This window comes from Rhincodon typus, chromosome 15 (assembly GCF_021869965.1).
Source record: "Rhincodon typus isolate 14 chromosome 15, sRhiTyp1.1, whole genome shotgun sequence".
Lineage (NCBI taxonomy): Eukaryota > Metazoa > Chordata > Chondrichthyes > Orectolobiformes > Rhincodontidae > Rhincodon > Rhincodon typus.
This window is the reverse complement of record NC_063346.1, coordinates 47,157,441-47,180,029: the sequence shown is the minus strand read 5'-3', so window position 1 is coordinate 47,180,029 and position 22,589 is coordinate 47,157,441. Positions and strand designations below refer to the sequence as shown.

The following is a 22,589-nucleotide window of genomic DNA, read 5'->3' as shown; positions in this document are numbered from 1 at the left end:
TGGGTCTACAACCAGTGGTCATAGATTTAAAATAATTATTGAAGGAAAAGATGAGAAATGAGAATTTTTTTTAACATAAAGAATTAAGATCTAAAGTGCACTGGAACTCAACTGGACAACTCTTTTAAAGAGTCAGGAAAGAAAAGAATAATCAAATAGCCTCCCTCTCTGCTGCAAAATTCTTTGATGCTACAAAATACAGATTTTATTTTCTAAGAAAACAATAGGATATTGAAGGAGAGAAAATTTAAAAGAAGAAATTGATCTTAGTTTTTCCTCCTTGCTTGGTAGCTCGAACTTAATGAATGATGATCTGTGGACAACAGAATGGCAGATACAGGTTCGGCACAGTTTTACCATACAGTTGCATGAGTCACTATCTTCAGAAAAGTCTAGTTAAGCAATACTGGAGCAGAAAAAATATGTCAATAATTGGAAAAAAGTACAAGAAGGGGTTGAATATAGTGAGTGAATGCCGAGAATATTTTTTCTGCCGCTCAGAATGTTGCACTTAGACAGTGAACCATCAATGTATTATATCCAAACGGTTACTGTTGTGTACAAGGAATGACAACGAATCTATTAATGTGCTCAAATGAATTTCTTCTGTAAGGTTACTAATTGGCTGCTCTAATTCAGTGAACTAAAGATTGAGATTATATAAAATCATTTATAACACGAAACTGTAAAGTCTTTTTCAATCACATAGTAAAAAAGTTTCTTACTGTTCTGTAGTTGATTTCCAGCACAATTAGCAAGTTCCAAACTTGTTAGTTGAGAACGCAGCTTATTGTTTTCATCCAGGACTTTTGCTAGTCTTCCTCTTAAACTTTCCTACAAAGGTATTAAAACAAAAAGTTAGTTTCAGTCATAATTTCTTTTTCCTCTCCATATATACTGCTATTCGGTCGAAGGCTTTCCTCCTGCTGCTTTTCTTTACTTCCTTATTGCCTGTTTAAATGGATGCTGGGAAAAGGAACTAAATTATTGTACATGTGTCATATTTTGAAAAGGTCACTATTAAAATTATACCATTTCATACTGCATGAAATAATGGCACAGTTGACCGTAAGTCTACATGAGTCTCTCCCACTTTTTCTAGCTTGGTCAGGGAGAGGCAAGGAAGGGGTCAAAAGAATTTCTGATAAAACAGAGCACACCAAATTTTCATACTTTCCTACAAGACTCAACATTTGGAAATACTGTAGATTGAAAACAGATTAAAACACTCAATAGTGTATTTTATTCATAATTTGTTTTAGCATAGTATCTAATTTCCTAAAAGAAATGCTTCTTAAGAAATTTAAGCTTGAATATAACATTATCTATTCATGCTAATGTGGGTAAAACTTGATTTTTTTTTAAAAAAAAATTCAAGGGAAGCTGGGCCAGCATTTACTGCCAATCCCTAATTTCCCTTTATCTGAGTGGCTTGCCAAGGTCATTTAAGAGGGCAGTCAACCACACTGCGGTAATATGGAACCACATGTAGGCCAGACCAGGTTAAGGACAACAAAAACTTTCCTTCCCTAAAAGACATCAGTGAACCGGATGGGTGTTTTTATGACAATCAACAATGGTCACTGTTATGCTAGCTTTGAATTCCATATTTTTGTTAAACTGAATTCATATTTCACCATGCCATGGTGGGATTCAAACTCATGATTCGGGATTACCAGCTCACTAAACCACCACTTCCATCAGTTACTAAAACTTGCAACTCTATAATGTCATTAACACAGTAAAACATCCAATGTGCTTCATTAGGAACATTATCTACCAAAATTTAACACCAAGCTACATAATGAGTTATAGAACAGGTAGTTGAAAGCTTAATCAAAGTAGCAGGCTTTAAGGAGCATTTTAGAAAAGCAACGAATGGCACACAGGTTTAGGGAGGGAATTCCAAGGTTTAGAGCATTGACAACTGAAGGCACAGCACAGCAGAAAACAAAAATGTTCATGAAGCCACAACTGATGGAGCACCAACATCTTTGAAGCCTGTAGAGGATACAGAAAGCTGATATTACTGACAATTTGACTAAAATTTAGTGTATGTGACACAGATTCACCTCAACGGTTGAAGTGGTGGAAAACCCTCATCACTTCAAGGGACATCTAATGTTATTTTAAATGCAATCAGTCACTTTAATGAACAGCATCAGATCTCTTAGAGAATTAATATGGAAATCTCACTCCTGAATGCCACACATTACATGAACATCACTATGAGCACTGGCTACTGCCAGTAATGCCCTGAAGCTTCAGAGATCATCAATGGACATTCAAAGACAGCTGAATACAATGTTAAGATTTCTTACAGTCATTTGGTGAAACAAAAGAACAAAAGTCAATCTTGAATAAGCTTTACATTTAATCAGTGAGACATTACAAATGTACATCTCCTAATTCTACAATCCAGTCACCAGTACCAATAAATGTCTACTTATAATGTGGTCAAGTAATAATTCAATGAGTGTTCCCTCACCTATGTACACTAAACCATGATTTATACAATAAATATGGAGTGCGCTAAGGGTCATAGTGAGATGGGAATGAAAAGGTCACATGCAAGGGCAAGGCTGTAGCTCTAAGTGGGTAAACATCCCATTCCAATGATGGGCTCTTCAATCAGGCACAATGTGCCTTTCAAAGAGGGCTGTCATTCTGGCTGCTACCAAACCCAATGCCACTGACTAGAATGGATTGGTGCAATTTGCACTATATATTCTAAAGCTAATTTACAGTATCTCTGACTAATCTTTGAAATCAAATAAAATACTGCAAGTGCCGAAAATCTGAAACAAACACAGAGAATGCTGAACGAACTCAGCAGGTCTGACAGCATCTGCGGAGCAAGAAAGAAAGTTAAATTTTCAAGTCCGATATGATTCTTCTTCAAAATAGCTTTGAATGTCTTGCGGAATTACAGAAATATATACAAGTTTGCGACAAGTTTTATTCAGAAATACTGAAACATGGTTCTGCTTAGCTAATCAGCACATAACGTTTAAATCAGGAGCTGGGAAAATCTTTTTAGAGCAGCAGAGAAATCAGGTTCTGATGCAACTAAAATTAATCAAACTAGAAAATACTGGCAAATGGAACATTTACAGTCACTGACCTATTGAAGTTTCAAATCAAAATTTTAAACAGGGAGTCAAACTAATTTTGTTCAAGATCTATAATCAGGAAGTGTAAAAATGCTACTTACCAGATCATCTTGTTTCTGAGTCAATTGATGCTTTACACGCTGTAATTCTGCAGTGTCCAGGCCAAACCCTGTTCTGGTCAGCAAAGATTTGTTTTCTTCAGTCAATGCTTTAACTTTTTTTTCTAGACTTTGAATTTTTGATACGGACACTGAGTTAACCAAATTGGACAGTAGTTCATGAGCTGGAGCTATAGTAGAGGGCAGTAATGAACAATGGTAAATTATTTAAAATAATACATACTTAAGTATAACGCAAAGAATGAAAATAAAATCAAGTCTAACATATCTTCATATTTTGGAAACAATAATATATGATACCTCAACTATCACTGAATATAAATGTTTATAAGACATAACAAATGAAAAGATATGATTATGTTGCTAAATTGCAGAATACAAATAAAACACACACCAACAAATTAAAGCTGAAAACTCTTCTGCAACAACTAATGAAATATCACTGTAGTATATATTTCATAAATATGTTTAATTTCTAATCATCCTATGTAGGGAATCTATATTACCTAGGAGCATTGTCTAATTTATACAAATATCTTAATCAGGTGCCCTTACCCTACTTGGTCATTCAACATATTGTCTGGATTGCATGTGCTTTTAGTTCTTTGACTGAAGGAAACAGCCTTGAAAGCCCATGTAAGAAATTGAACACTATGCAATTCAGGAGAAAAGAGTAGCTCCAAACCAAACCCATACAATAAAAGTGGTCAAGGAAATTTTTGAAAAGTTCAAACTATTTTTGAAGAAAGATGATACTGTTGTCTACAAACCTTGATTAAAATTCAACCTTTACATTTAGAATTTTAAAACCACACTAGCTAAGATTGAGGAAGGCTGTTCAACTATTTAAACCATTAAAAGTTGAAAATATCACCTTCACCAGGATCCTGTATTTCATGATATGAAAGTGAATAGGCAAATGCTAAAATATGCAAGAGGTTTTCTTGCGAAGAGACTAATTGTGATCTCTGTCTGTTCACTACCCTCTGTCCCAAAACCTATGATAGAAACATTGCTTTTCTAGCTCAGGATATCAATTCAAGGTAGCTCCCTTTGTCAAAAATGAGACAAGCCAACTGCAAATGTTCTTCTCATTTTACCTCTGCTGAAAGCTTTGCTGCCAGTTCTTCCACAAGATGTTAAGTACATGTGTTAACGAGCATCACTTAAGATGGGTGAAATCTGCTTGCTGTCTCAACAAAGACAGAAGAATCTCCCTTCTTAATTATGGAAGCACCATGTTAAGACAACGTGTCAGTTCAGAGCCTGCATTCCAATGAATGACCCTGATCACAGAATGGGCCTTTTGTGTAGCAGGAGTTGTGAGGACTGCTTGTGGAACAAATTCTACTTTCCTTTTAACAGTATCAAGTGACACGAGAGCAAACTGTCCCCACCTCCCTGAAATTTATCACCATCTCTCCCCTCAAAAATAAATTTTGATCCATCCGTCCTTACAATCTCAATCTCCTCTCCAAAGTTCTTGAAAGCATTGCAGTTTCCCAAATCTGTTCTCATTTTTCCAAAAAATCTTTAAATCCCTCCGATAAAGTTTCCGCCAATCACAGCACCAAAACAGCTTTCAATAAAGTTGCAAAATACATGATATGTAACTACAAAAATTAAATATCCTTCCTCAGCCTTGTGTTTTTTGTCTGTAGCCTTTAGTACAGTTGACCACATTATCCAACACTTCCTCTAATATCATTCAGCTGGGTAAGTTTGTACTCGCCTGGTTCAATTCTTATCTATCCAATCAGAGCCAGAAAATCAGCCTCAATGGCTTCCCTTGCTGCTCTCAGGTTGATACTTCACCGAAATCTATTCTTAGCATCCTACTTCTCATCAGTTTGCTGCCTCAATAATATAATGCAAAAACACTGCAGCAATTAACACATTTATGCTGACATTACATTACCGTCACTTCTCCCAATCTCTCCACTAACTCTAAATTAGTTTCTCTGCACATTCTGTACAGGATAAAGCAGACATTTCCTCTAAATAAATTATTTTTGGACCTGCCACAAACTCTTCTTGAGCAACTAAGTCAATTCCACTCCTTCACAACTGCTTGAGATTGAATTAGACTGTTGTCAAACCTTCGTGTCATACCTGACCCCAAAGTTTTTCCATGCATAATCCAGTTCAACTTCCAATTTCTGCACTCCTCCAATTCTGGCCTCTTGAACAATCCCAACTTCAATTGATCAATCATTGATTGCATGGTCCTGAGTTGTCATGACCCTAAACTCTGGAATTCTCTGCACAAGCTTCTCTTCCTTCTTTCTTTCATTCTTTAGGATACTCCTTAAAATGCATCTTTTTAGCTAAGCATATGATCAGCCAATCTGATATATGCGCATTTGGCTCAGTTTCAAATTTTATGTGATAATAGTCCTGTGAAGCACCTTGTAATATTTTACTAAGTTAAAGGTATTCTGCAAGTTATTGCTCTTATAATTTATTGAGACACTGACCCAAGGAAAATGATCCAATCATCAAAGATTATATTTTTTGAAGTTCATAATATAGTATATGATTTCTGTTAGGTGTTATGTGGTTGGTTTAACTTATATGTTTTAATCTTATATTTTAAGAATGTTGATATTTAAGCATGTGTACAAAATCTCAGACTGTCATGGTATAAATGATAACATTTCCCAAATCAAACCCTACAAATCTGAACATCAGAGGTGGCATTCCATTACAATCAGTTTGCCTTTACTGCCCACTGTGTACTATGATTAATGAAATCTTTTATATAAGCTACATAATGATCTGGCCAGATGAATTTCTCTAAGCTTCCAAAAGCTAAAAAAGTCTGATAACATTTTAGTGATACAAGGATGAACGTTAAACAACAAGCTAGTTTATTTCAGAATTGTTGCTGCTAAGCACAATCACAGTAAATCTTGCAATATTTCAACTTAATTTCACTATTACTCCTTCAAATAAAGTTTGCCATATCATCACCATGAGTGAGCAAAAATAAGTTACTCTGAGCAAGACGATGACAAATTATTTCCTGCTGTGCTAAAATTAGAAGGATCAGAGCAATATGGCTTTTGAATTGTCTAATCAAAACTTCATTATCTCAAGAAATCTGTATAGCCATTTCATCTGAATTCCAATGCTTTAGTATTCTTCAGTATTGTTAATCTGTTAGTCTTTTCAGAATGACATCTGAGAATTTTGATCCAAATCATGACAAATTATTTGTCAAAGAACCAAAAATATTAAAGTTTATAAATTGTGCAAATGTAATTCCCTAATAATCACCAAAATGCAATTGCCCCTTCAAGATATTTCCAGGCAATAACCAAATGTTAAAAAGCAAAGTTTTGTTCAAATTATATTGCCACCTGAAGTAAAACATCTAGCTTGAATTAAAAATCTCTATATTAAAATCTACATGAATATATATATATATATAGCAAAAAGGAAGCAAAGTAGCCAGCTTACTAAGAAATCTCTGGTTTGACTGAAGGGATCTTAAACCATTCCAATGTTGATCCACTAGATCAAGTAGGTTCAGCAAGAGGGAGGAAACACTTGCAGAGAAACTACAACTCAACCCAACTGGCGTTCGAGAACGATAATCACCACATTCCTCTACTTCATGCAATTTATTCAGAGCTGTTTGCTAATGAAGGGAGAAACATAGAAACGCTTGTTTTATAATATATGTTAATATTTGCATTTATCACCTTCAGACTGTGAACACATTTCAAATCACCAATTCTAATTTTGGATACATGATGATTTGGCATGTCATTTTACTTGTATAATGAATTTGGATACATCTAGCAGACTGACCATGCCCATTTAATTTCCAGGAGATCCAGTACTCCGAGTTGCTGCAAGTGGGAGATGGAATTGGGAGGGCATCTGCTATGTTTGAATGAGACAAGCAACTGTGTATCTTTCTTATGCATCTGATTGAAGAATTGTTAAATGAGTAATACCATCTAAAGCGGAGACAGAAGTATAAAGGGGAGTGGAAAACAAAGATTCGATTCAAGAGGGAAGAAAACATAAAAATACAATATTACTGAATTTTTAAAATATCAAATAATAATGCTGAAGGAATGAAACATCATATTTATATTAGCTAGTTTTCAGCATAAGAAAGATTGTTCAGCAGTAATCAACAGTAACCAAGGTATTAGTAAGCCAAAACAAATTATCGTTGGTTTGGAGAAATGGTGCAGGAAGGCAGGCTTCACATTCCTTAGGTAAGAGGGATTTGTTTAAGATGAAAAGATTCTATCTGAGTTGATTAGGAAAAATTTCCTTTTGGGAAGGTGACTTCATGAATGGGCAGCCAAGACAAATATTTGTGAAAAGAAACCAAAATGCATAGGTGCATGGGAGGGAAAAATAAAGAACAGTTCAGAAAAAGGAGGGGGACAGACAGACTATTACATGTCAGCCTTGGAGCGCATGTGCACAATTGCATGTATAGTGTGGGATAGAAGTTTAGTGTGTCAGGGGCACAAGTTGCTATTTAAGGCAATAACAGGGCCTGACATAAAGAGGAGGAGGAGGAGGAATAAAAGTTAATATTCTTGGCCACAGCATAACCAGAAAAAACAGTGAAAGTAACATGACAAAAAGGAAGTTTGGCAGTATTGATCAAAGAAAGATTAAAGATAACATATATTTAGTTAGAATTAAAGAACAATGAAGGAACTATACACTTCTGGAGTTTAATATTGGGCAGTGGGATGGAGGTCGGGAGCAGATTTTCAGGCACGTTACAGGAAGATACTGTACAAGAGCTGTAAAATACTGATAATGCAAACTTCAATCATTCTGATGTGAACTCAATAGTAACAGCATAAAGGGCAAAGAGGGAGGGGAATTCCTGAAGCACACGGAAGATAATTTTATTGATCAGTGCTCTTCCTGTCCAACAAGGAAGGAATCCGTGTTAGATCTGATTCTGGGGACCAAAGAGCACAAGTAGACATGATGTAGTGGAACACCAATCATATTATTATCAAATCTAGAATAACTGTGGGAAAAGAACATGATATAATCAAATGTGAAAATTCTAAACTGGGAAAAGGCTAAATGTTTAGAAATATATTTGAAAAAAAGCACAGCTTAATTTACACAATAATATGGATTTACTAACCTGAAATAACAAACTGCTGATCAAAAATAGATGGCTAGAAAATGACCAACTATAGACATGTGTTCTGATGATAGAATAACTCAAAATTTTAATGTGTTCTCTTTGGTGGAGAGTGACCAATTTGTGCTGTGCACTTGCAACATTTTTTTATTTTTTGCATATGTGGCAAGGAGCACAAGCAAATTAAAGAGAAAGAACTTTTCAGTAACTCAAAATGTGGCAAAGCATTTCATAGTCAATTAATTATTTAGAAGGATAGCCACTGCTGCAGTTTAGCAAAACGCTAGAATTAATCTGGCCTGAGGATTAGACTACATGGGTTCCTCTTCTCCTTATGGCAAAATCTCAGAGCCATAGCAAGGTCAGTGACAGGGAACATGGTGATAAATGTTGTGGGTTAGGGTTTACAAACAGAATCAACTAATAGTTTTAATGTTTGAGTCTACATAATCGTATCAAATTGCCTAATGCTGGAGAAAAACTTGACTGTGTACACTAGGAGAAAATAAGCTCAGAAAAAATATTTTTGATGGTAATAAGTATAGTTTATTACCTTCCTATCGTAACTTGGCTGTATGCACGATAGTGAACTTAAACTGCTTGTTTTCTTCGGTTCTAATTTAGACTCAAAATTTTCTACATTGGCTGTGGTTAGTTGCGATCGTCTCTCCAAGTTCTTGTTGGTTGTAAATTCTGTACTCATATGCTCAATAAAACCTCTCTTTGAACTATTGGAATAAAGGGATGTGAAAGAACTGGCAGGTGAAACCAAACTTTGCCGATCAAGTAAGTGGTCAGATGATGAAGTTCCATGACGTGGTATTAAGCCACTAGAAGTCATTTTTGATCTCTGACTACTAGCACCGTCATCTACATAGGTATTTTTTCTGATTCCATATGTGCTACTTGTTTTCAAGTCTGGACAGATTAAGAAAAAAAAATGAGGGCAAATGGTCAGGAGCTTCCTTAAATGTTAATTCATTTTTCTAATTCAATATATACAGTGGATAAATGCACTATATTCCTTTAATGTCCTTTCTTAACTATGTACCTATGGGAGGATACATGATAGTGATGCTCTGAATATCAAAATTTCAGCTACCACAATATTGCTGGAGGCACTTCGATTTTTACTCAATTGTTTTCTAATCAACACAAAACACAATATTCATTTCAAATAGGAGCAAATTTCTGCAGATGCTGGAATCTGTACTGAAAACAAAAAATGATGGAAATCACAGCGAGTCAGGCAGCATCCACAGAGAGAGACGAGAGAGAGAGAGAGATAGTAAGGTAATATTTTGAGTCTAGATGACTCTTCAGAGCTGATGTGAAGTGTGGAGGGGCAGGTTTTATGCAATAGTGTGGGGGTGGAGTGCTGGGGGAGAAAGGGTGATGATAGTGCAGAATAAGTGATTGGAATGTGAGAATGGGAGAACAATGGTGTGTCCAACTGCCAAACTGGAAAGAACAGGTGGTCAAACTTGAGTGGCTGGAGGGGAGAGAGGACATGGTGAAGGCGAATGCGACTGCGACTGCGACAAGTAAAGCTAAAGAAAGGGAAGAAATCGGAGTGTGTTCTCAATCTGAAAGTCTTGAACTCAATACTAAGCCCAGAAGGTTGTAAAATGCCTAGTCTGAAGATGAGATGTTTTTCCTCCAATTTGCACGGTAATTCGCTGGAGCATTGCAGCATGCTGAGAACAGACAAGTGGACATGTGAGCAGGATGATGTTAAAATGACCAACTATGGGAAGGTCGGGGTCATGCTTGCGCACGGACCAGAGGTGTTCTGCAAAGCGGTCATCCAGTCTGCATTTGATTTCTCCGATGTAGCATAGACCACATTGGGTGCAGCAAATGCAGTAGACCAGACTGGATGAGGTACAGATGAAATGCTGCTTCACCTGGAAAGACTGTTTAGGCCCTTGGATGTTGAGCAAGGAAGCAGCAAGTGTTGTATATCTTGCAGTTACACGGTAAGGTGGCGTGGGAAGGAGGTGTGGTGTTGGTTGTCATCGAGAAATGGACTAGAGTATCCCACAGGGAATGATCCCTGCAAAATGCAGACAAGGAAGATGTGTTTTGTAGTGGCATTCTGCTAGAGTTGTCTGAAATGGCGGTGGATGATCCTTTGAATGCGGAAGCTGGTGCGATGAAAAGTGAGGACAAGGGGGACCTAATCACGCTGTTGTGAGTGATGAGAAGGGACAGGGTGGAAGCATAGGTGATTGGTCAGCACGGTCGAGGGCCCTGTCAGCCACAGTGGGTAAGAAACCATGGCTATGGAAGAATGAAATATTTTACTTCCCATGTTGATACTACTCAAATGGTAGCACATCCCTCCTAAGACACCATCTCCCAACCACTGTCAGATACAGGAAAATTACTACATCTATGTTTGGAATAAAGTCTTCACTGTCACAAATATGTTATGCAAATGTGAATTATGTTAGTATTTTTTGAGTTTTTGTTTTAAATTAATAACATTTCAGTAGCATTCCAACACACTTTCTTGACCTTGATTTGATTTTCCTCAACTTAATGTTGTCATCAGCATGTGGGAACTGGATAGATATGGGGGAGTCTGACTCTGTATACTTTCCCCTCAGAGAAATTGTGAGCAAAAAACCTGCTTAAACAAAAGCTGGTAACATTTATTTTTATAAATAATACCTTAGTGGTAAATATCAGATAGTAAGAAAAACATTACAAATACATAAAGCTTATTTAAACACTATTGATGTATCAATAGAAAGTAGATGGAAATAAATTTAAAAATCAAACTACAACTAATGGGCAGGTAAAGAAACAAAACTACAAAGGGTAGCATTTGTACTACCTGAATTAGTTTTAAATGATCTGTCATTGTGCGTTCCAATGCTTGGTTTATCCGTTTGACGGTTTAAATAAGAATTCTGAGGCTCCAGCGTAGATTGATATGTTTTTGTATCCATGTTTGATTGCTTGTGGTAATCATGTGACAAAAAATTGTTTATGTCAATGTTTGCTGAAGAATCTTTCACAGAAGTATCTGTGTATTTTGTAAGGTTTCTTTCCCTGGTCTGAAGCAAGCTTTCTTTCTTATTATACCCTGAAGAAGGGTCATACTGCAGATCTGAATTGATAAAACTTTTCTGGATATTGCTGTCGTCAGTATTGGAATCCAGAATCTTATCTGAAAATGTTACTCTGAATCCTTCCCTGGGTCGATTACAAACACTCTTTCCAACAGAACGTAGAGATGAGCGAGATGGTGAAAGATAGGTTTTATTATCGTCTGAAAGACAAACAAATTATAACAAAACCCATGAATCATTCTACAACTAAAACTGTCTTTAGATTATTACCTTTGTAGTTCTAGTCACATGAAGTCTTAAATATAGAATCTCAAAAGCTTCAGGAAAACTCTGAATTCCTTCGGATTTTTTTTTATCACTTGTCAATACAGATAAAAAAGCTACATAAACACCAGAAATAACTTTTGCTGCAAACCCAAAACTAAAACTAAATGCTCAAGAAACAATTTTAAGTAGTAAAATTATTCAAAAGACTTTACTTCTGCCTCTCGAGACCATTTTTTAAATTTCCATTCTCTAGTCTTTTAAAATGTTAACTTTAAATGTTATATCTAACCAAATGAATTGTTCATTTTGTAAAAATTAAATTGAATAAAGATGAGACTTTTTAAATAAAAATAACCTGCTTGAAACCTACTTCTCCTTTCCAAGTCTCCATTTTGAAATAGGATAAATGTTATGGCATTCTGTTTGGCTAAAAACAGATCCCAAATTATATTTTAGTATCAAAATCATGAAAAAAGGTGCCAGTAAAAACAGATGGTGATGGCCAGCACTTTTACAGTGACAGAAAAGTAGACTTATTTGGTTTTATTAAATTAATTTGAATGGTTGCTCTTTGAAAATTATTTGGGTTGGTTGCTGTACTTAGGAAAGGTATGCAATTCTCCCTTGCACAAGTGTATTTCTTAACCTTTTTTTGCCTTGATTAATCAAAGCTATCTTACAACAATATTTAATTCATGAGGCAGGTAATATTTCTAGCAAAAATCAAAGATCAAACATTACAAATATTCCCCAAATTACACGACTGTATTCAGATCTTCATAATTTATATCATGCTATTTTCATTCTATTCTTTATAATTATCAGGTGCCTAATTAAAAATAATATTCCAAATTATATAATTGGGGGTTAAAACAAATCACTAAATATAGTTGTAACATTTGGTACTCAATGTTTAATGGGAATGCTAAAGATCCCATGTCACTACATAATATGGGAGATTTCCTGGTATTCTGACCAACAGTCCTGTTACAATCAATATCACAAAGAACAGATCTTGCTGTGCACAATTTGGGCACCATACCTGATACATGACTGTAACTTCACACAACTTGATTGCATATCAAGTGTGACAAAAATTATATAAATGTAAAGTTTTTTTATGCTATCAAATTATAACAAACAGCAAGTGATGTTTTTGCTGATTTTGGTACACAATAATTTTGCACTGAAGTTTGGCAGAATACTTCTGAGCAGCTTTGATGCCTTGCTAATGTACAGGAACCAGAATGAGCCTATCAATACTAGATTGTTGAAGGTAGAGGGACTTCCATGATAACACTGTTTCAGTGATAACAACTTCACTAAACAATGAATATCCACAACAAGGAACAAAGGTATATTTTTGAACCATACTAACAATGATAAAAGGAGGAAATTTTGTAGAGAAAAATTCATCAAATAATATACTTGTACCTTTAGAAAATCCTGTAAAACTACACCATGGGAGGAAGACCATTAAAATTTACAATTTAAAAAAAAGCCGAGAATGAGAAGTCTTTGGATATGGGTGAAGACCAAAGCTAATTGATGAACCAACAATAAGCAATAATAATCTAAAATAATTACAATTTTTATTATTTTGGTTCAGGAGCATTGCTGGCAAAGATTTGTTGTTCATCTTTAATTGCTCTTGAATTGAATGGTGTGTTAGGTGATTATAGAGGATGGTTCAGAATCAAATATAGTGCTTCAAGTCCGGAGTTACATGTAGACAACTTGGTAAGGATTGTACACTTCCTTATCTAAAAGAACATTTGTGAACTAGGGATTTTTACAACAATCACCAATCTGGAAGCTTTCATTTCAAGATTTTATTAAGTTTAAGTTTCACCAGCAGCCATGTGAGATTTGAACCCACATCCCCAGGGCTCTTGATTTCTAAGCCAGGAATATTACCACTACACTATCATCTCCATAAAACCTATGAGGATTTAGATCTTTCTGTATGATATATTTCTATATGTAAGTGCTGAGAAAAATCACAACAAATGTCAATGGCCTGCTACAATCCAAGACAACCAGTGGCTTTGCAATACTTGTAAGTAACGCTTTGGACGATGTGAAACTATTTTCAGGAATTTTACTGCACCATGAAATAGCAGGGAGCTGCAGCAGTCCACAACAGACATGAGAGGCATGAATTCAAGATTGCTGCTCCTTGAATTTTCAATTACTGACACAAAACTGTGTACTTCTTGTCTTGAATGAACAAATATTAGAAATAAAAGTAGAAATTAATGCTTTAAGAGTGTATTACCAATAAATAAATAATACAGCTTAAATTCAAATTCTACAGGAAAGCTTTACCTTCTTCAAGGTAACTGTGATATTGTCCACTTCTTGATGGTTCAATCTCCTATTTAAAAAATGTTTTTTGTTTTAATTGCATAGTTTAAATATACTAGATTTAATAGAATCAGTCTTTAACTCAATGTTTACAGGGCTTATTGTTATAAGTGTATGCAAATAAATGTTTTATTCTGTACATTGTTTTAAATTGAAATTCATGTGCATTTCAGTTCAGCTAAAACCCAAGCATAAACAAGATTGAACTTATTTTACTTTCTTATGCTCTTTCATAGGTTAGCAGAGCTAATACAGGACATAACGTAGCATCCCTCTGTTGAGCAGATTCAGCATTCACGGGCTTTAGGGTTTTTTTCCTCATTCTCTTTTATGTATTGTGTAAAAATTTGGAGATAGATACTTTGTTATGTTTAGATTACTTGCGCATCCATTCCAGGGATAATAAACACATCAATTAATCAAGCAACTCAGTGTTGCCATTTACTATACAGCAATTGAAATTCTAACACCACAACATAGTTTAATGAAACTAAAAATATTGCTAACATTAGAGTATCACTTGCAAACAGGTACAGTGCAACTGTTAGAACCCACACTTTACAAAATCAAGTGTTTCTCCAAATATTAAAAAAAACAGAATAAATCCAAAGTTCTATTGCTGTGAAAATCAGCAGGACTGTTTCAAGTTGTATCTAATATTTTAACATATATTTTTAAAAAACAAAACATTAGCATTCTCTGGTTCCCCATTTATTTAAATAATGACCATTTTAGATAAGGTAGGCTATAAGGACTATTTTAGATCACTCTGTAGAAGAATAATGCTATTCCTACTGATGAAAAGCATGGCTGATGTTAGCTATGCAAATTTAAGCTGCGCAGCCCCTCAGGACTCCACACCCACCAATCGACACATTAACTTTCAGTTCTGGACGTTACTGACCTAAAGTTGCTGCATACACAGACCTCAGAGGTCAATGCAAGAAAGACTGGGGTCTATTGAACCTTACATTATTGAAGAAATCTTCCAATTAGAGAACTCTTCTTTTTCCTTTCATCCTTGTCAAAATAGAAACTGATTTAATTCTGGATTCTCCACAGACAGGAATACTACTTAGTCACGTAAAGTCAGCTACTCCAGCAATAGAATTTTGGCTTCAAGCGTGAATTCACTTGAATACTATGAATCTGTCTGTTATAAGACAGATATTACATGTCCGTTTTTCTCAATATGTTAATGTTAAAATGTAATATTTCAGTCCTGTCTGTTATGTTTATATTTGCTGGCTACCCTGCTTGTTTCTGTTTTCAAAAGTACAGCTGCTCTCAGATCAGTCGTAAGTTGCAACTCCCATTGTTTGCATGTGGATGGTATCTGGGTAGATCCCATTAGTGACAATCCAAAATATCCAGAAGAGAGTCTTCAAGACTAGGGTGTTCTTAGAAATTAAGCAAAAAAAAAACTCATCTGTTATTTTGTTACCTAAGTAATTTTAAAGAAAAAAATTTCTACAATTTTCCTTGTTTAACCGAAGAGAAAAATCTTTCAAACGTATGTCTCAAAATAAAAAGAATATTGCTCACCCATTGACTCCATTTCACTAAAAAGTCTAACATAGTAAATCCAATGTCGTCCAGATTTAATATAATTATCCAAGTACCTGTACACATCCATTCTGAGAAAATGATAAGACATTTTGATGCATTTGGCCTGTCTCTTGAAGTATGCAGATTTTTGTAATAACTCATACACACATACTACATGCTGAATTAACTAATAAAAATCAAAAATTTAATTACTTTTAAAAAGGTGGCAATATACTTACTGAATATCGGACTTGGAAAATCTTAATAATTACACATTTAATAACCACTTCCATAGAAAGATTATTATTTCAAATGGGATACTAAAAGAACAACTGGAAATGATGTTTAAATAAAAAAAATACTGAAAATCTGAAACAAAAATAGGAAACACTGGAGAAGTTCAGCCGGTCTAGCAGCATCTGTAGAAAGCAAAACAGAGTTAACATTTCAAGCTCAGCAGCCCTTCGTCTGACCTGAAAATAGCTGGAAAGGGGGGATATTTATGCTGATGACATTTTTTTTGGTGGTGTTGGGGGGAGTGGGGTTGGTAGTATGTGGAGATGGTCTCAGGGAGAGAGGTGTTGGGAGCAGGAGAGGAGTGGACCAGAATGTCCCGTAGTTAAATGGTCCCTCCTGAATGCAGGAGGGTAGGAAGTAAGGGCAAAAATACGAGAAATGAGTCAGACACAGCTGAGGGCACCGTAAACCAGTGGCAGGGAATCCTCAACTGAAGAAAAAGGTGGATATTTCGAAGGGCTCCTGAGAAAGATAGCATCATCAGAACACCCCTCATCCCTTTCCTCCCCTCCCACAACAACAGGGTCCTCACTTTCAATCCCACTTCCATATCCAAAGGATCATAAGCAGTCACCTACAGCAGGATGCCATCAGTAGACACATGTTCCCTTCCCCTCTCATCAATATTCCACAGAGACTATTCTTTCTGGGATACTCTGGTCACTCCTCCTCTACTCCCAACACTTTCCCACAGCACCTTTCCATGCAATCGCAGAAAGTGCAACACTTGCCTTCTCCTTCCTCATTATCCAAGGTTCCAGACACACCTTCTAGGTGAGGCAGCAATTTGAATAGCGTACAAGTAATGTAGTTTACTGTATTCACTGCTCACAAGGTGAGCTCCTTGACACTCTGTAAACACAATGTAGATTTTGTGTGACTGCTTTGCCAAACACATATGCTCTATCCATAAAGAATGACGCCACCCTTCCAATTACCTCCCACTTCAAAACATCACTTGTGTTCTCATGCAAACATTTCAGACACATGCCTGCTGCAGTGCCCTAGGTGAGCCTCAACGCCAACTCTTCATCCACCTACGTACCTGACAGCTTCAGGATTTAGTATTGAATTTAACAATTTTAGAATGTGAATCCCCTCCACGTTCATTATCTACCCCCACACCCCTAGGTCCTGTTTTGCATTGGTTGCTCCCAGCATAGCCAACCCAGTTTCAACCATTTACACTTCCCATTAGCAGACTACCCAGCGTTCATCTCTCTCGGCTTATCATCAGCAATCTCTTTCTTTGCTTATCCCTCTTTTCCCTCTCTCTCTGGGCACCTTCTCCATGTACTCTATCTCTCTCCTTCCAACCCCACCCTACCAACCTCTCGCCACCCAACTGTCATCAGCATAAATACTATTTTCAGTTCTGACAAAGGACAGTGGATTTGAAATGTTAACTCTGTATTTCTCTCTACAAACACTGGCAGACCAGTTCAGTTTCTCCAGCACTTTCTATTTTTGTTTTAGAAATGATGATTTCCTGTTTGGTACTCAACAAAAACCTACCATAGTATCTATACCCATTTTGCTCGATGCATCATTTTCTCTTGCTTCCCTCATGTCTCTGCCAGAATAAACAGATGATAATGAAGGCCGACTGCTCAAAGATTCTTGACGATCACTCGTCAGCTGGAAGTCATGTGGTGCCCACCGTTCTTTCAAATCTAGAAGAAGAAGTGATGAGAGGTTGACTGGTAAATGCCATTTCAAATGTTACTCAGGCTTTTGCTAGACATAATATATGGGGTTCCACAAAATCTCTTTTACAATATATAACTGCTGAATAAATGTATATTCAAGTGACAGATAATGAACTGTTGAACAGACTACTTTGAACCTATCAGGTAAATCTAACTTTTTTTAAAGAAATCATGAATTATGAAAGATCTGTTACTAACAGTTAAAAGTTTGATAATTGACCTGAATTTTTTAGTTTTAAAAATCCAGAAATATATTTTGTATGATTGTTAACAGCAATCCAAGTAATTTTTAAACATGCTGGCTTGTAATAATAGGGGAGACAGTGGCAAAAATACATAAATGCTCAGGAAAAATGAATTGAAATTCCACCATGTCAACTTGAGGAATTTAAATTCTATTAATCAATAAATCTGGAACTGAAAGGAAGTCTAAATAATTATGACCATCTTGAAGCCATTGTCAATGATTCTAAAATCTAGTTCACTGAAGTTTTTTAGGGAGGAAAATCTTCAATCCTTAAGTAGTCAGGCCTTATATGTGGCTCCAGATCCATAGCAATGTGTGGACTCTCAACTGCCCTCTGAAATGGACTAGCAAGTCACTGAGTAGTATAAAAATTGCTGCAAAGTGTAAAGAATGAAACTAGATTGGACAACATAGCACTGACCTTGGCATCAGAAATGACAATGGCAAACCAAGACCCAAGAGAAAAATCTACAGGCCCTTTGTTCCTCCTCCACCACCATCCCCCTACCTGACTTTGATGCTACCTGTCAAACGTGTTTTTTTTAATATTGATTTCAATTTATATTTGACTTCTTAACGTGAAGCTGACATATCTAACAACTACTTATTTTTAATATTAAGCCAATTTTGACAAGTTCAGGGATATGCATTTTTAACTACCACTGCTTTGGAAGTCATTTATAGCATTATGATACATCATATATTGTCTGATTCCTTACAGAGTTTATATTCTGTGAAGATATATATGGACACCTCCACCTCCTTGATGTCCTTTTTTTAAAGTTTGCAATATACACTGACTGCCATATATACACGAACTCTTTATTGAAGTCTATTTCCAAGACACTCTCAGAGATTTTAATTTCTAACTACTAAATTTAGTTTGCAGAGATCTGCATTAAATTTGAGACTTGCAAGTCCCTTAACATAATTTTTATTAATCAGATACAATTGATTAAACTCATTTTCTTCTTCAGTTCTGATCAACAGTCATACTGGATGAGGTTGTAGACTTGCTCACCGAGCTGGTGTGTTTGATTGCAGACATTTCATCACCCTGCTAGGTAACATCATCAGTGCGCCTCCAGTGAATGCTGGTGTTCTGTCCTGCTTGTTATTTATATGCCTCATTTTGCTGGGGTGGTTGGCATCACCTCCAGTTCTGTTTTTCAGTGGTTTGTATATTGGGTCCAGTTCAGTGTGTTTGTTGATGGAGTTCCGGTTGGAATGCCAGGCCTCCAGGAATTCCCTGGCACGTCTCTGTTTGGCTTGTGCTATCATGGATGTCTTGTCCTAGTCGAATTAGTGTCCTTCTTTGTCCGTGTGTATTGAGACTCAAGAAAGTTAATGCACTGCTAGCAGCTACCGACGCCGACCAAGAGATGGCAATAGATCCAACATCATAGTCAGAGAACTGGATTACAACAACCCTGATAAAAAATCACACAACTCAGGAAGTATCAGCAAGACAGACTACCAAAAAAATGTGGCCAGAGGGATCCAACACACCCCACTTCTATGGGCTCCCTAACATACACAAGCCAGGGGTCCCCCTCAGACCTACTGTCTCACTACCAGTTACGCCAATATATCGACTAGCCAAAGAACTACAATGGAAATGAAATACTTAGTAGACAACACTACCCACTCCATCTACTCCTCCCAAGAATTCCACAACATCATCAAGGACACAAGAATAGGAGAGGACCAGATAATGATATCCTTCGACATAATAGCACTATTTACATCCATAAACATTGCCCTACCCAACGAGACAATTGCCACACTGTTGGACGAATCAGGAAGGCAGACACCCCACAACACCAACAAGGACAGCACCCTGAAACTGCTGGATCTGTGCCTCACAACCCACTTCACCTTCAACGACCGTATATTCCATCAAATCAACAGAACACCAATGGGATCCCCAATATCAAGACTGATTGCAGAAGCGGTAATGCAAAGGTTAGAACAGACAGTGCTCCCCAACAATAAACCCAAACTCTGGGTCCGCTGTGCAGATGACACCTTCGTGATTATCAAACGCACAAGACTAGAAGAAACCCACCGACACACAAAGAATATCCTCACTGGAATTGAATCCCCAAAGAAGACAACAATAACTGACTGCCTTCCTAGACATAATGGTGGAATGCAAGAACAACAGGGAACTCCAGACTAGCATATACAGAAAGACCACACATAGGGACCAGATACTTAATTACGCAAGCAACCACCCCAACATTCATAAACGGAGCTGCATCAGAACATAATTCAGACAAGCTACAACATATTGCAGCAACTGGAATTGTGCAAAGCAGAAGAGGAGCACTTATGCAGAGTTTTTAAAAGGATTGGATACCCAAAAAGCACAATCCGCCGTTACCTCTGCGACTGACCACAACAAGAAGACATAACACAGCCCGACACACTAGTCACCCTACCATACATCAGAGACGTATTAGAGATGACCACAAGACTACTCAGACCCCTAGGTATCAAGGTAGCCCACAAACCAACAACCATCCTACCACAGCTACTGATGAATGTAAAGGATCCCATACCCACAACTAATAAAACTAATGTAATATACAAAATACCATGCAAGGACTGTGAGAAACATTACATAGGCCAAACTGGAAGAAAACTGACAATAAAGGATACATGAACACCAACCAGCCACCAAGAGACACGACCAATTCTTACTGGTCTCAATACACATGGACAAAGGAGGACACGAATTTGACTGGGACAACACATCCATAATAGCAAAAGCCAAACAGAGACATGCCAGGGAATTCCTGGAGGCCTGGCATTCCAACCAGAGTTCCATCAACAAACTGGACCAGATATACAAACCACTGAAAAACAGAACTGCAAGTAATGCCAACCACCCCAGCAAATCGAGTCATATAAATAACAAGCGGGATAGAACACCAACACTTCACCGGAGGCACACTGATGTGACAAAACACCTGCAATCAAACACACCGGCTCAGTGAGCAAGTCTACAACCTCATCCTCAACCTGAGCTACAAATCTTCTCAAAAACTTTAATCATACTGGACATTAACTCTCAGATTCATTGGAGGCAGTTCACAGAAAGTTGACTAGGATGATCCCAAATATGGAAGAACTGTCTTATGAGCAAAGGCTAAGCAAGTTGGACTTCTGCTCATTAACTTGCATTGTTCTAAACTTTAATCTCATTGAAACATAAGATTCTTAGGGAGCTTGACGGGATTAAAGCTGAAAAAGTGTTTCCCCTCATGGGAGAATCTAGGACCAAAGGGCGTAGTCTCAGAATAAAGGTGCTAATTTAAGACTCAGATGAGGAGCAATTTCTCCTCACAGAGATTGAGAATCTTTCGAACTCCTTAACAAAGGGCTGTGGGGGCAGAGTCCTTGTATACATCTAAGGCTGACATAGATAAATTCTTGATCAGTTGGGAAATCAGGAGGTACAGGGAAAAGGCGGGCAAGTGGATGAGAGGAATGGTCAGATCAGCCATGATTCTACCAAATTGTGGAGCAGACACAAAAGGCTAACCCCTGTTCTTATATCTTATGGTCTTATGCTGTCAGACCTGCTGGGTTTTTCCAGCACCGTTTTTATTTCAGATTGCCAGCATCTGTGGGATTTTACTTTTTAGATTAAGTATGTGGTTTTAGTTAAAACACCATGAATACAATATGCTTTTCATTTTTCTTACCCAAAGGCATCAAATTCATCTTTACAGTATTGTCATCATTTATCTTTTCTTCATTTACTTTCATTGTGGTTGAAAGAAAATGAATTAAATTTTCTCACAAATCAGCATGTCAGAGTTACAATAATCCCAACATCCTCATTTTAATCATTGCCACTGAGGTCTTGATCTCACTTTCTTACTTTGTGCTTTAGCAACCTCAAGCCAGGCCTAAAGTGAAGAAAGCAAAGCAGTTGTCAATACCTCCCATTTTTCAGAAACTAAACAGTCCACAAGGTTGGCAAGTAACAAGGGACTGCTGAATCTGATGGGTCATAAACAATGATTGGTGTCTTTCAGATGGTCACTGTGCAAAGCAGCCAATCGGGTGCATTGACCAACTTGATTAACAGGCTACTCAGCCAATGTGATACGCTCCCTAGGGGCATGAAGCATGGTAATCAGCACTTTAAGCATTGCCCTCTTTAGCACCAAACCCCATCCCCTTTAATCCCTCAAAGTCCTCCTTACTAACATCGGGGGATATGTGCCAAAATTGGGAAACGTGTACCACAGACATAGTCATACATATGGAACAATACTTTGTAATCTCCCAGACACTGTCATCATTATCCTGGTATAGGTCCTGTCCCACTGGCAGAAAGACTCATCAGTGGTACACATTTTGGAGGAGTTTCCCTGGGAGTTCTGAACATTGACTCTGGACCCCATGAAGTCTCATGGCATCAGGTTAAACACAGCAAGGAGCCCTCCTGCTGATTAACACCTATCACCTCCCTTCATCTAATCAATCCATAGTCCTTCATCTTTAATGCCACTTGGAAGAAGCACCGAGGGTGACAAGAGCATAGAATGTACTCTGAGTGGAGAACCTAACGTTTATCAAGAGTGACTCAGTATCACCACTATTGACCATACTGGTCAAGTACTAAATTGACAATATGTGGCAGATAGTGAGGGAATCAAACTTGACCCTCTCCTCAGCAATCTAT

At 37.0% G+C, this 22,589-nt stretch overlaps 1 protein-coding gene across 1 annotated transcript in view; it reads right to left on the bottom strand.

The window, feature by feature from the left end:
• The window catches only part of cep72 (centrosomal protein 72), a 50,729-nt gene that overhangs the window by 6,000 nt on the left and 22,140 nt on the right, over positions 1–22,589 (bottom strand). Inside the window, exons 6-12 of the mRNA XM_048605998.1 lie at positions 17,447–17,604; positions 14,048–14,096; positions 11,215–11,652; positions 8,926–9,290; positions 6,695–6,875; positions 3,215–3,402; positions 726–834 (exon numbers count right to left, since the gene is read on the bottom strand). Of these exons, the coding sequence (XP_048461955.1) occupies positions 726–834; positions 3,215–3,402; positions 6,695–6,875; positions 8,926–9,290; positions 11,215–11,652; positions 14,048–14,096; positions 17,447–17,604 (1,488 nt within the window). The remainder of the gene's footprint in view (positions 1–725; positions 835–3,214; positions 3,403–6,694; positions 6,876–8,925; positions 9,291–11,214; positions 11,653–14,047; positions 14,097–17,446; positions 17,605–22,589) is intronic.